Below are 15,149 nucleotides of genomic sequence, written 5' to 3' on the forward strand. Positions count from 1 at the left end.
ATCCCGCAACATGCTCAAGGCCTACCACACAGCTTGGTACACCTTCTGCAAGTTTCTGGCATCCTGCACCGCAGCAACGTCAACAGACACTAAGCACATACTAGCTTTCATTTCATATTGCCACAATCAATTGATTCTATCACATAGCACCATCAGCCTATACTTAGCCGGCATCCAACACTTCCTGGACTTACTTGAGATCCGAACCATCCTGCGAGGCAATCAGAAGCAACAGCCTATAATCAACTCCAAGCGCTTTCCCATCATGAGTACCATCTTCAGAGACATGTCAACCATCCTTTCTCTTTCCCTGTTTGGCCTTCTTCCCAGCTTGGTCATTGAAGCGGCCATCTACTTGGTCTACTACGTTTTTTTGTGGCCTAGCAAGTTAACTTGTAATAGCCCTGTCAGCCAGGTACTGTGTAGAAATCACCTGGCTCGCTACCAAGATCATTTCATTCTCCACCTCGCAGTATCCAAAACCCAACAATTAGGCTCTAGGGTTGACATCCATCTTTTCAAGACAAACAACATCTGGTGCCCAGTAACGATACTCATCACTCCTACCAAGGCAATGAAACTCTAGTCCCTTACTACCTTTCCCGACAAACCCCTTGAGTGGCAGCCAGTTCATTAAGCACGTCAGGATCCTCCGGCACAAGCTAGACCTTGACCCCAGTCGGTACTCTGGTCCGCATCCCAGCATGGGGTTTCAGACCACATCATCAAGAGATTAGGTGGAAATCTACCTGCTTTGCCTGGTACATCCTGAATCCTCAGGTAGAAATGTCACAAGCATTTACCAAACTTGCTCAGTGAATAACACTAAACCAATAAAGAGCTTTCACCCCTACCTGAATGTTTTTGCCCCCTTTTTTGGTATACCGACCAGCAGATCAGGGCACAATTCAGGTCCCTTTCATGTTGTAAGACTTATGGCGTGTTTATGTGGTTCACATCCATCCCGGTCAAGGGCTTAAACCATAAATAAGAAGGCCAGTATGGTGGCCTAAATTTATGGGAGGAGTCCGGGGGGGGGTTATTTAAGCAGCCCACTCATCTTGGTCTTTGTTGGCTCCTGTGTGCAATACCCACCCTCCCACCCCCTTTTTCAGGGCATTTCTAAAATTAATTTCTCTCCACAAACATATATTGCTTATCTTGGGTATGCCCCCTTTTTTGGAATACCGACCAGCAGACCAGGGCACATTTCAGGTCCATTTCATGTTGTAAGTCTTATGGCGTGTTTATGTGGTTCACATCCATCCCATTCGAATGGGCTTCGACAATAAATATGTAAAGCGCTGCGTAAATTGGCAGTGCTATATAAGTACCTGTAATAAATAAATCAATAATAAATACATTACAGCAGACCTGTGAGGGCTTGTTTCTATGCTCACGTACAGTATTGAATATATAAATGTTTGAATATCCATATCCTGGCCACGGGTTCAGTTTAAAAGAAACCAAACATTGACTGCAGTGTTTTGCATCCCTTAGAATGAAGACCAGCTTAGTGTTTTAGAAAAGGAATTGGAAGATAAAGAGAACAGTTTAAAACAGTGTCAGGAGAGGTGAGTTTTATTATTATTGGTAATGCATGCAAAACTCATGTTTATTCCTTTTTCTTCTTATTTTTTATATTAATAATTATGAAGATAACATAATGCTACTACATTGGTTTCTTCTGGATTTAGGTGTGATCATTTTGCTAAGAAGCATGAACAGGAGATGGCAGCAATGAGCCATGAAATGAACATTGCTAAGAGCCACGCCAAGACTATGCAGAATCAGTTTGAAACATTCCAGTATGCATTTTTCTTTCTTTTTTTTTCTTTTTTTTATTAGATCAAAATGTTTTTATTTCTCATTTATATAGCCATTTAACTATTAGAAATTGGATCAAAATGTCAGATTGTTAAGGCACAAACACAACTTTTTTTTGTTAGAAAATTCATAGCATTTGGTGTATAAAGTTCTACAACATTTCGTGTACACAGAGCAAAACTCTTATGTCAGATGCTATACCTTGCTTTCCCACAAATCACCTATTAATCCTAGAAAATATCACATTGTAAATCTTAATATTTCTATACATACTGTAGAAAGATGTAAACTTTATTGTGGTGAATCCCAGTAAGCAAGGCTATCTCTACCGAGACAGAAATATCTCTATCTACAGTCCAACCACTTGAAGACCACAATACATACACAAATATGTTGTGGCTTTGAAGTGGTTTACCAGGGTTTTGACTGAAGCTATCAACCATAACCCTAGTATTCTCTTTTTCGTCCAGCCATTCTCTTTCTCATAAAAGTGATCCAAGCAGCTGATTAGCTACAGGATTGCTTTTAGAAGCAGCGGGAGGGGTTGTTCCCTCCCTCCCGCCGCTCGTCAGTGTTTCTTTGGCTCATCGTTCTTACCAGCGAGCCCAGGAAATGATCCAACAGTTTGCGTAGCTGATGAGGAAGTGAGGAGAGACCAGATCGTCACTAACGGTCTAGGGTGGAGGTAAACTTTTTTTTTTAAAGCATAAGATCAATGGGTGTTTTTATCTTTTGATTTTAAAGGTAGAGGAGAGATTTTACATTCCTTGTAATAGGAATAAAAGTGATAAAAAAGAAAAAAAAATATCAAGGGATAGTGTAAAAAATAATTTAAAGCACCTCATCCCTCCGTGCTTGTAAGTAAGTCGCACACGCATATGTAAATGGTGTTCTTACCACACAGGTGAGTTATCGCCACGAATGGTATAGCGAGAGCAATAATTCTAGCCCTACACCTCTTCTGCAACACTAAACACGTAACCTATGGAGATTTTTAAGTATCATCGTTTGTCCCCATTCCACAAGCCTGCACAGTTTTATAGCGTGATATGTTAGGTATCTATTAACTCAGCCTAACATTGTCTTTTATATCTTACCAAAAAATTAGGTTATATATATTGTGTTTTTTTGAAGTAAAATTCATTAACCACTTCAGCCCCAGAAGGTTTTACCCCCTTCACCAGGCCATTTTTTGCGATACGACACTGAATTGTTTTAACTGACAATTGCGCGGCCTTGCGACGTTGTATCCAAATAAAATTGATGTCCTATTTTTCTTACAAATAGAGCTCTCTTTTGTTGGTATTTGATCACCTCTGCGTTTTTTTATTTTTTACGCTATAAACAAAAATAGACCGACAATATTTTTTACTTTATGCTATAAAACATACCCAATAAAAAAAATGTAAAAAATCGAATTTATTCATCAATTTAGGCCAATATGTATTCTGCTACATATTTTTAGTTGGTTGGCACAAAAGTTTTAGCGTCTACAAACTAGGGGATATATTTATGGAATCTTTACTTATTTGTTATTGCTTTTACTAGTAATGGGGGAGATCAGTGATTTTTAGCAGGACTGTGACATTGTGGCGCACAAATCAGACACTAAGTGACACTTTTTGGGGACCAGTGACACCAATACAGTGATCAGTGCTAAAAAAATGCAGTCACTGTACAAATGACACAGGCAGGGAAGGGGTTAACATCAGAGGCAATCAATGTGTCCCGTCGTTTTAGCGTCACTAGTAGAGAGCTTTTAACCCCTGCTAGTGGCCAAAGAAAGGGTTAAAACCAACCATGTTGCAGCGCTTCTGAAACGCTTTTCAGGCGATTCGGAAGCACTGCCCATGCATTCCAATGGGCAGGGGCAGTTTAGGAGCGTTCCCAAACCGCCCCAAAAATGCTGCTTGCAGGACTTTTTGTAATGTCCCACAAGCGCATCGCCCCAATGTGTGAAAGAACTCGGGCTTACTGGGGTGGCATGGGGGGGGGGCGTGTTTCAGATTTCAGGCACTTTACAGGCGCTATTATTTTGTGCTAAAACGCCTGAAAAAGGCCTTCGGTGTGAAAGGGGTAGTTTATGTTAAGGTATGCATGAATAATTGTATAGATTTGAGTTTAAAGTACTCCTAATAGATTTTAATTCTCACTTTGTTTACAATCATTTATTTTTAGGCAGCAGAACACAGAACTTAAGAATCATATAGCAAATCTGGAATCTGTAGTGTCTGAACAGCGCTCTGAAGTAAAAAGCTGCAAGAGAAATTATAAAGACAAGGTGAGAGCACAAATATCTTTGTAGAACACTAAGGCCCCTGTCACACAGGCGGCTGTCCTACCGCTGTTAAAAGCATGTTTTGTTATTTTGAAATTCCAAGACTCCAGGCACAGCGATCACTTGCAGTTGTTCATTGCGATTAGATGCGTTTACATGCGGCTGCGTTTAGCTCCGTTGGAATATTCTTGCCATTTCTGATGTGCTTCCTGTAGTTTTTCTTTCCCTGTTGCCGCTGCTATTTGCATGTGAAATAGTACACTGTGATTACCTGCAGTTATGTGCAGATAGCTGCAATAAATCGATCCTGGACGCAATCAAATTCAATTTTTCTAACCGCACCAAACCCCATGTAATGAAACCGTTGCTAAATGCAATGTGTGAATGGGGCCAAAGGAAAGCATTGTGTGAGTTTAGCTGCGGGAGATAACTTGATCTATCCGCAGCTACAAGCTGAATTCTATCTGCCCGTGTGAAAGGCAAGTTTTACTGCAGTAGAATGGTACGGTCGGGTGAAATTATGTTATGTAACGTTACTTCTTTTTTTATAGCGCAAAAAAATAAAAAACGCAGAGATGATCAAATACCACCAAAACAAAGCTCTATTTGTGGGGAAAAAAGAAAATCAATTTTGTTTGGGTGCAGCGCCGCACGACTGCGCACTTGTCAGTTAAACGACGCAGTGCTGAATCTTCTGGGGCTGAAACGGTTAAAGATGTATTTCTTAATGGCAGGCTCTGAAAAGCAATCTATGGTAGAACACTTTTCAGATCACAAATTGGAGCCAGTTTGCAGGCATTCAGAAGGCAATGCTTGTTCACCTGGTTTTTGATCCTGCAGGGGACTTTACACTAAAATGGTGCTTGGCGTATGGTTGAGGCATGGTCCCATTGACTTTAATAGGTGAATTTGGCAGGCATGATGCCTGCCGACCACAGCTTAACTAAAACCAGCACATTGCAAAGAAATGCAAACGCACCAGTCTGAACTGCCCCATTTGGCAGTAAGGTATACAGCAGATGTACGTGTTATTGCCATGTGAATACCAGTTTTTTTACTGTGGGCCTCTGTGGGCCTCTGCCAGTGTTCACACCAGTGCTGCTTTAGTAGCACAATTTCAAAGCCGCAGATCAGTACAACAATTTACACCTCCAATTTCAAAGTTACAACAAAATACAAAAAAAGTAGTGCAGGAACGTTTTTTCAAAGTCGCTGTGACATGAGTTGCTGGCGATGGGGTGTGACTTGTCATGCGATTTGGAACTGTGAATCGCATCACAAATCGCACCAGTGTGACTGTGAACCCCCCACGGAGAGGGAGAGACCATAATAAAATATTAATACTGCCATGTTTTGCTTCAACGTATGCACTTTTGTTACTTGTTTACCACATAAATATTATCCATAGATATGAAATAATTACTGGTCGAGTTCTGTCTGGTGATGAACTGAACTGTTATTTAATCCTCACACAATAGATTTTGCCAGAAATCAAAAAGGAAACTTTGTCTGATCGCAGTTGTTTTCCTCTAATGGCGACCATGCATGCTACAATAAAAGCTTGATTCCAATCTAAATTGACCCTAAATCGATTAAGAAGGGAAGTTATATCTGATTGTTTGCAGATTCATTAGTTTTGACTAAAACTTACATCAAACATGTAATAAAATTGAACAATGTGTGGCCACCAAAAGGCTGAATATACACCGGGACTATGCTTTGTGGTTGAGCTGTGTGCATCTCAGAACTGGATGGACAAAGATACAAATCTTTTTGCAGGAAAAACAGAGTTCCACTCATATAAAAGGATAATAATAATATTAACTTTTATTAATCGGACACTCACGCTCCAGCGATGCATGCTGCGCACTGTGACTGGCCAGGCAATCATCTGTGACCTGTGACGTGTCCCAGATGATTAACGAGAGGGAGGGGGGAGAGGTGAATTTCCTTCCGGCACCATAGTGCCGTGGGAGGAAGTGGAAGCTGGATCCCACTAAAAAGAGTGTATCCGCCCCCCCCCCCCCAATATGACATGCCAAATGTGGCATGTCAGGGGCTCACCTTCACTTAACCCCCCTGACGGTATTCCCGAGTCTGGCTCGGGGTGGAATATTTATACCAAAAGCGGCAACCCCGAGCCAGACTCGGTACTGCATCGCTGGATCCAGGAGGACGTTTACTTACCTTCTCCCTCGGATCCAGCGATGTCCCCGCGCTGTACGAGCGAGCCGTGTCTCGCTCGATCTATCACGGAGCCGATCTCCGTGCCCTGCGAGCGTTGCGACGCACGGGGACGGAGATCGCCGCCAAATTCAATACAGTTTACATTGCTGTATGTAATAATTTCACATTCCCTTTGTCCCTAGTGGTCTGTCCAGTGTCCTGCATGCAGTTTTATATAATAAAAACTGTTCTTTATGCCTGGAAACTGTAGATTGTCCATAGCAACCAAAACTGTCACTTTACATCAAAAATGATTTTAGACCAACTGGAAAACAGCGATAATAAATTGTAATCACTTGCAGAATTGAGCGATAGCGATTTGTGGGGAGATCCGTCATCCAATACTGAAAAGTAATGACAGTGACAATTCTGAAACTTAGCAAATTTCAGTGTTTTTGATTTGATTACATTATTGAATAATTTTTATTATTGTTATATTATTATTTGGTACAATTATTTATAATTATTTATTATATTATAATTTATGATTTCATTTTTCAAACTTTATCATACCCGGGATGTCTGCTAGACTCTGGTTTGGACAGATTTAAGTGAGTTATTGCTAAGAATTAAAGGACTACAATATAAAACGCCAAATTTTCATGCAAAATAATTGTACCGCTTTTAGCACCTAAAATCCGAAATAATCGTACCGCCAGGGAGGTTAAAGCGGAAGTTCCATTTTTGGATGGAACTCTTTTATGTGTGCATTTAGCTGTTTGCCTGGAGTTCACCTATAACAGTGATGGCAAACCTTGGCACCCCAGATGTTTTGGAATTACATTTCCTATGATGCTCGCCTACACTGCAGAGAGCATGAGCATCATGGGAAATGTAGTTCCAAAACATCTGGTGTGCCAAGGTTTGCCATCACTGACCTATAACATGCATGTTTGGGCATTATGAGCATGCATACTTAGGAAGAAAATTATGCCAACTGATGCCTGGGCGTGGAGCTCTTCTCTAGAGTCTTTGTTCACATCCATAAATTTGTGGATCCAGACATGAAGTCTCATTAGTGACCTGCCTATTAAGCTGTGTCAGAAATACTTATAGTCTACTGCAACTCCCTCCTCCTCGGCTTACTGTTACATAGGCTATCCCCTCTTCAGTCTATCATGAATGCTGCTGCCAGACTCATTCACCTTACCAACCACTCAGTTTCTGCTACTCCTTTCTGCCAATCCCTTTATTGACTGCCACTCACCCAATGAATACATTTCAAAATACTAACAATAACTTACAAAGCCACCCACAACTCGGCCCCCAGCTACGTCACTAACCTAGTCTCAAAATACCAACCAAACCACTCTCTTGGTTCCTCCCAAGACCTCCTGCACTCTAGCTCCTTTGTCACCTCCTCCCATGTTCACCTCCCAGATTTTTGCCAAGCCTTTCTCACCCTTTGGAACTCCCTACCCCAATCTGTCCAGCTACTGCTACTCTGTCGACTTTTAGGCGATACCTAAAAACCCTTCTTTTTAGAGAAGTCTATCACACCTCCATTTAACAACTGTATTTCCACGATCTTCATCGGCTCAAACCCCACAGTTATTACCTTTTATATAATTTGGCCCTCTCTTATGCCGCATACACATGATCGGAATTCTCGTCGGAAAAACCATCAGAGGAATTCCGCTCAAGTTGTCTTGCCTAAAAAAGGAAGTTCAATAGCCAGTAGCCAATAGCTTCCGTCTCGTAGTTGAATCTGAGCATGCGTGATTTTTGGCGCATCAGAATTGCATACACACGATCGGAATTTCCGATAGAAAGTTTTTCCGTCGGGAAAATTGAGAACATGCTATCAATTTTTGTCTGGCGGAAATTCGGACAGCTAAATTCCGATGGAGCATACACGCGGTCAAATTTTCTGATGAAAAGCATCTGTCTTTTTCTGGCCGGATTTCCGATCGTGTGTACGTAGCATTAGATTAGAAGCTTTATTGTGCAGGACCCTCTGATTCCTCCTGCATTGAATTGTATTGTAACTGTACTGTCTGCCCTCATATTGTAAAGCGCTGTGCAAACTGGTAGTACTATATAAATCCTGTATACAGTAAAACCTTGGATTGCGAGCATAATTTGTTCTGGAAACGTGGCTGTAATCCAAAGCACTCGTATATCAAAGCAAATTTCTCCATAAGAAATAATGGAAACTCAGATGATTTGTTATACAAACGATACACCGCTCCAGGTAGCACTTCCAAACTATCACCTCCCCCACCAGATAGGGTTCTGGCTCAGCAAATGGCATTACTTAAACTGAAAATTCCTTCAGTTAGGCTTCTCTTTTCCTTTTGCTTTTTCCCTCCTCTACATCCTCTGATCCTTCTCTTCTTACTCCCTCCTGACGGGGTGGAGGAGGTGCCATGGAATACCATGGTCTCCATTCCTCCTCCCTCCCATTCAGAGGATATTGGTCTCTCCCACAACCCCTGGGATTGGATGCCCCTCTCGCTCTCCGTGGGGAGCCACCATATCCCTTCCTCTGAAAATCCCCTCTGTAATTGTTTTGGCCTGGATAACCCCCTCTACCCCTGGGGGGATAGTAATCATATTGATAGGGGGTCCAAGATGGACCGCCATATCCACCACTATGATCATAACTTCTCAGGTTGTGAGAACCTCCGGTGGGTTGATGTGGACGATCATAACTGAGTGGTTCAAATCTATTATATGTGGGGACTCCATATTGTGGAGTTGCAGGATGAGGTGTATCTCTCCCCCCACCATAATAGTCACCCCTGTAGGAATCTCTTTGGTGACTCTCATTTCTCATTTTGTTTGTGGGGGTTTTAGGATAAACTAGACCAATCTCCCTTTCCTCTGTGGAGTCTCTAGATATGGTGACCTGTTCTTCATTGGTTTCTTGCCACCCGTATACTTTATTGGATTTGTAGTCATTAGTATCTCTAATACATTTTTTCATTTTTTTATTTTGTGTCTCTTTAGCTAATTTTTCTACAAAATCCTGGAGCTGTTTCATTTTATCCTTATACTCCCCTGTGGCTATAGATAGTCCCAGTTTAGATTTTATGCTACTGATTAGGGATGAGCCGAACCCCCCCCCCCCCCCCCCGGTTCAGTTCACACCAGAACCTTCGAACGGACCTAAAATTCATACGAACTTTAGAACCCCATTAAAGTCTATGTGACTCGAACGTTTGAAATAAAAAGTGCTAATTTTAAAGGCTAATATTGTCCTAAAAAGGGTTTGGGGACCCGGCTCCTGCTTCAAAACAGCAGTATGCAGGCGGTGCAAACAAGACAGGGACTGTGTAAGTTTGTTGTATTAAGTAGAATCTGCTTGTAATTTTGAACTGGTACAGTTTTAAAGTGTAGCTCCAGTCAAAAAATCTATTTTTAAGCTTTTTGGAAAACATAGGGAAGGGTTATCACCCCTGTATAATTTTTCTGTCCGTCAGTCTTTTTTCATCTCACTTCCTGTTGTCTCCTTCCGTTTGCAAGTAGGAGACGTTTGTAAGTTGGATGTTTGAAAGTAGGGGCTATATGCTCTGCAGAAATGTTTATTATTTTTTTTTTTTACTCACTATTCCATTTAGGATGAGTTCTATTTAGTAATACGCAATGTTTCAGCAATTAGGTTTACTTTCATGGAGAATTACCTTACATGCCTGTTATCATAGAACAGGAAGAGAACAACAAACAAATGCACACTCAGATACAGAGGGTACGTCCTCTCATATCATAGAATACATGAACTATAATACTACAGCACCACCTGCTGGCATAGACAGGTATAATGCATATGTATGTGTGTATATATATATATATATATAGTCAGGTTATAAGAAACTTTGATGTTGTACTTTTCCAATGGTCTCAAGGTGTCCAGCTGCCCTCTGAAAGCCTTCAATACTTTGGCTTTTTTCTAGAAAAACAAATCTTTCAACATTTTATTTTATTTAGTTATGTTCATCTTTTACATTTTACCTGCCTTAAAGTGCTTATACACCTCAGACCTGAATTATGAACAAAGTATATACCTCTATAGCAGGGTTTCTCAACTCCAGGCCTCAAGGCGCCCCAACAGGTCATGTTTTCAGGATTTCCATTATTTTGCACAGGTGATTTGATCAGTTTCACCGCCTTAGTAATTAACACAGCCGTTTCATCTGAGGGAAATTCTGAAAACATGACCTGTTGGGGCGCCTTGAGGACTGGAGTTGAGAAACACTGCTCTATAGTATGTACTTGTCTCAATCCAGAGCGCTGTCATTTCTGTCCGCTGTCTCATTCCCTTGCTATAAGCATGAGTTACTTCTGATGCATTTTCTGACACCAAGAGAAAAATGGTGACAAGGGAGGAACCTCCAGCAGGATGATGTCCTAGGCTCTGTTTCTGTGTGCTGTGTGAAGAGGGCCATGTCTCTTTCCTCCAATCGGCTCCCAGAGCTCTCCTCACTGATGTAACTTTAGCTCTCCGCCCCCTTCTTTTCAGAGCTGAGAGATCCCATGTAAATTCTGCCTTTGAATGGATGTAGGGAAAAGATTGCTATAGATAAACAAGTACAACTTATGTAGGAGGATTTGTTTCATCTTTGTGTATCAACTGAGGCCCATCACTTTATATGTAAGGTTTTAAAACCACTTTAAGCAAGTATATCTCTGATTTGTGGTTTTAAGATTTAAAGTATCACCTGACTTGTTAATTTTACACTTGCTAAATGCCAGGTAGTATTAAGTAGCCTGGGCTTACTCTGCTGACCTTACAAGAATAATCTCACTTGTCACATATACTCTGTTTCTTTGCCCTTTCCATCCAGTGGCATGAAACCAAAACTCCAGACGTGACACACTTGTGCTCCTGTAACGGCTTCTGTTGTATTTATAGTTTGTATTACACCATTTGACCACGGTATTGCAGGCTGTTTCTCTTCCAAGTCTAATAAGAACTCTGACCCTTCCAACTTATTTCACATATTGACATATTTTTTACTTGTTCATTTGTCCAACTCCAAACCTCTTCTGTCTATCATGAAATATGAGATGGTCAGTCTCAGAAAATCCTGTATTTTTAAGTGTTAAATGATCAATTTGAATGGAATTCGCCCGCATGGTATTATGCTGTGAGAGCGCAGACTGTTAGCTCATTCTGGCTAATGGTGGGACATGCACAAAAATGTGGCTTGGAACATAGCCTCAAATAACTAATCATTTGTGTATTAGGTCATCCTCCAGCTGTTGCCCAAGCAATATGAGGAAATAGTTATCTGTGTATCTTGTACTTGTCCCGATTGTTGACCTATATGTGTGCCATGACCTTGTTGCTTGGGCAGACTTTCTCAAACTGTAAATCGTGGCCACATCATAACTTTCAACTGTATCGCTAATCAAATTTATTTTTTGGATGTAGTAGTTAAAACCTCTGTGTGTTCTGGAGAGATTCATCTTTTCCCTTTGTCGTGATGACCATAAGAAATAATGACAGCATCCAGAATTTTACGATTGTCATGGATGACAACTGTTCCCCCCCTCCCCCCACTTCCTTTTGCCTTTAGAACAATAAATTAAAAAAAGCTCCTTAATGAGGAACAAAAAAATAAATAAAAAAGACTGGGATTTTAGTCCAAAAAATAACTAGAAAAAAAAGGTTTTATCTAGCCATACACTTGAGACATACTGTAGCTACCCTGCCATTTTTTGCCATAGAAGTTGAAATGGAAAGTATAGGTAGCTGTCCTTTTAGTGCCTTTGCTAACCCCAATTTAAAAGCTATTAATTTCTTACAATGGACAGAGTTTTATGAGCACTATATAACCTACTGCCTTTATTAGCATAATGTGGGAGCTGTCCTGACCCCTTGTCACAATGCTTTGAAGGGAAATGTACAGTGTTTTCCTTTTTTAGATGTAGTTTACATGTAAAAAAGGTCAGCTTAATTTAAATAATATTATCCATGTGTGCTTTTGAAACCTTATTTCTAAGCATATTTTGATATATTTACATGAAGGTAACCATATTTGATCATTGCCAACACAGTGGGGGTTATTTACTAAAGGAAAATCCACTTTGCACTGCAAGTACACTTTCAAGTGCAGTTGCTGTAGATTCGAGGGGGACATGCAAGGAAAATAAAAAATAGCATTTTAGTTTGCACATGATTGGATGATAAAATCAACAGAGCTTCCACTCATTTCAGATCTACCCCTTAGATTTAGAGCGACTGCACTTCCAAGTGCACTTTCAGTGCAAAGTAGAGTTTCCTTTCGTAAATAACCCCCATTATTTACTTCCTGCTTTGCATTCTAAGTCTAGGTCCACATCTTTGCGGTTGCGGTTGATTCGGTTTTCAGGCACATTGTGTGGTGCATTTTTGATGCGTTTTTGCCCCCACCCCCCAAAATTCCATCCAGACCCTTTTCCAAGCATGCAGTCTGGTGAGTCAGGAAAGGGAGGGGATGAGCAAGTGCCCACCCTCCTCAACCATACCAGACCACATACCCTCAACATGGGGGGGTGCTTTGGGGCACCCCAAAGCACCTTGTCCCCATGTTGATGGGGACAAGGGCCTTTTCCCCACAACTATCTGAGCATGCAGACCGGCAGGTCAGGAAAGAAAGGGGATGAGCAAGCGCATCATCCGCCTCCTGGACCATACCAGGCCACCAGCCTTCGACATGGGAGGTGCTTTGCGCCCCCCATCCCAAAGCACCCTGTCTCCATGTTGATGGGGACAAGGGCCTCTTCCCCACAACTTTGGGCTGTGGTTGTGTGTGTCTGCAGGTGGGGGGCTTATCAGAATCTGGAAGGCCCCAGATCACGCCCCCCCACCCATTCACCAAAAAAGTGTAAAAGTGAATAAAGACGGTACAGGAGTTTTTGACAACGATTTGTCATCAATCCCGATGCCCACTGCCACCGCCAGACCCGGAAAAAGAAAAAAAAAGCTCTGTTCAGGATGAACGCTCCCATGGTCTGCCTGCTCCACCTTGTGACATTTCTTAAATAGCTACGGGGTGGAAACACCCCTCTGTGATGTCATGGCCCAGCATGCAGCAGTTGATGAAATCACAGGGGGCAGTTTTTGACAAAGATTTGTCAAACATTCTTGTACTGTCTTTATTCACATTGACACTTTTTTGGTGAATAGGGGGGGGTTGGGATCTGGGGCCTCCTTGTTAAAGGGGGCTTCCAAATTCAGATAAGTCCCCTCATCCAGCAGACTGCCACAACCACAGCCCAGGGTTGTGGGGAAGAGGCCCTTGTGCCCATCAATATGGGGACAAGGTGCTTTGGGGTGGGGGGCAGAGCCCCATGTTGAAGGCCTGTGGCCTGGTATGGTTCAGAAGGGGAGGGTGCTCGCTCGCTCGTCCCTGTCCCCTTCCTTTCCTGACCTGCCAGGCTGCATGCTCATATAAGGGTCTGGTATGGATTTTAGGGGGGACCATTTTTTTTTTTTGCATAGATGAAAATAGTATAATTTGTATGGTTTCTAGATCACTGTACCAATTGTTCTTCGTGCTTCAAATCTATGCATATTAGAAGCATGTACACATGATTCTAACAAAGCCATTTGCTTCTAACGCCACTGCCTGCCTGCACATCCACATTACTGGAACCCTTCTCTACTACATTTAAAAAGTAACAAAGTGTCTCATATGTAAATAATACACATTTTTCTGAATTTTATACACTTTTTATGTGTACATGAGAAAATAGTATCCTGCTGTACTGTGCTTGAATTTTAATAGATTTTTGTTGTTTTAAAATGTAGGTGGAAGAGCTCAATAAGCAGCTACTGATATCCAATACTTCCCTGGAGAAGGCTCAGAATGAGCGGACTCTGCTCAGTCAAGACTATGATAAACAGCTGCTGGAATTAAATGTAAGAATGCAATATGTGATCTGTTTGAGGCTTGCTCTATGTCCAGTTGGGAACTTAATATTGTTATGAAATGGTATTTACTGTTTAAGTGCAGAAACATTTTCTTATAAAAAAATAAAAAAATATCTGATCTAATTAAAAAATAATAATTTTAATTTGCTACAGCAATTGCAAGAGGCCCATACAGTGTGTGAAAAACAGCTGCACTTAGAAAGGGATTATAACTGGCAGTTACAGGAACAGATAAATGTCAGCAAGCTCACCAATGATCACTTACGAAGAGAGCTGCTAGAACGGAGTATGGAAGTAGAGCGCCTTCAAATAATGCTGACTGCAGTAAAAGAAGAGAGTCAGCAAAAGGAAGAAGAGAAGGTATAGTATCACTTGCTAGCATTATAATGCAAGAAGATGAGAACACAAGTATCTGTAACTGTCCCAAGTCTACATGTGTGGCAAATGCCCACTGGCCAGTGGGTACAGATTATAAATCCTGTGCTGATCTCTATTGTTTTCCCCCAACATAAATGACAGTGGTGTATACCTGCACTAATCTCCTGCAACCCCCTTTGTGCACTGACATAAACTTGCAACATGAGAAGAGCTAACAGTTAAGATTTAAAGAGTACGTTGCTTTTTTGCCATAATTTTGCCAATGCATTTTTGCTTAATTGATTTGGCCCTGCACATCCACCAACCCTATAAAGTCCCTGGGTGGCTTATGTGTCATACACGTAAGCCACCCAGGGACTTTTTAGGGTGGGTGGATGTGGAGGGCCAAATCAATACACAAAAGCCACAATGTTACTTTTTACCATTACGTATTACATACTGTATCCTAAAGGTCACTTTAGCCTCAAAGTGGGACAAGGCTCCCATTAAAAAATGTTTTGGCATTTACAGATTTCTCTTATGCCCCATACACACGGTCGGAAATTCCGTCGGAAAAAGTCAGATCGGATTATGTTGTCG

General features: G+C 41.5%; 1 protein-coding gene across 3 annotated transcripts in view; it reads left to right on the forward strand.

Annotated features, from left to right (window-relative positions):
• CCDC158 (coiled-coil domain containing 158) overlaps nucleotides 1-15,149 on the forward strand; it is a 135,875-nt gene that overhangs the window by 53,984 nt on the left and 66,742 nt on the right. For all 3 annotated transcript variants that reach the window (XM_077476353.1, XM_077476354.1, XM_077476355.1), the window contains 5 exons: nucleotides 1,501-1,574; nucleotides 1,698-1,808; nucleotides 4,006-4,108; nucleotides 14,070-14,180; nucleotides 14,346-14,552. In XM_077476353.1, coding sequence (XP_077332479.1) covers nucleotides 1,501-1,574; nucleotides 1,698-1,808; nucleotides 4,006-4,108; nucleotides 14,070-14,180; nucleotides 14,346-14,552 — 606 coding nt within the window. The remainder of the gene's footprint in view (nucleotides 1-1,500; nucleotides 1,575-1,697; nucleotides 1,809-4,005; nucleotides 4,109-14,069; nucleotides 14,181-14,345; nucleotides 14,553-15,149) is intronic.

This window comes from Lithobates pipiens, unplaced genomic scaffold, assembly GCF_037356315.1.
Source record: "Lithobates pipiens isolate NorthernLeopardFrog02 unplaced genomic scaffold, aLitPip1_a1.2 Scaffold_13, whole genome shotgun sequence".
Taxonomy (NCBI): domain Eukaryota; kingdom Metazoa; phylum Chordata; class Amphibia; order Anura; family Ranidae; genus Lithobates; species Lithobates pipiens.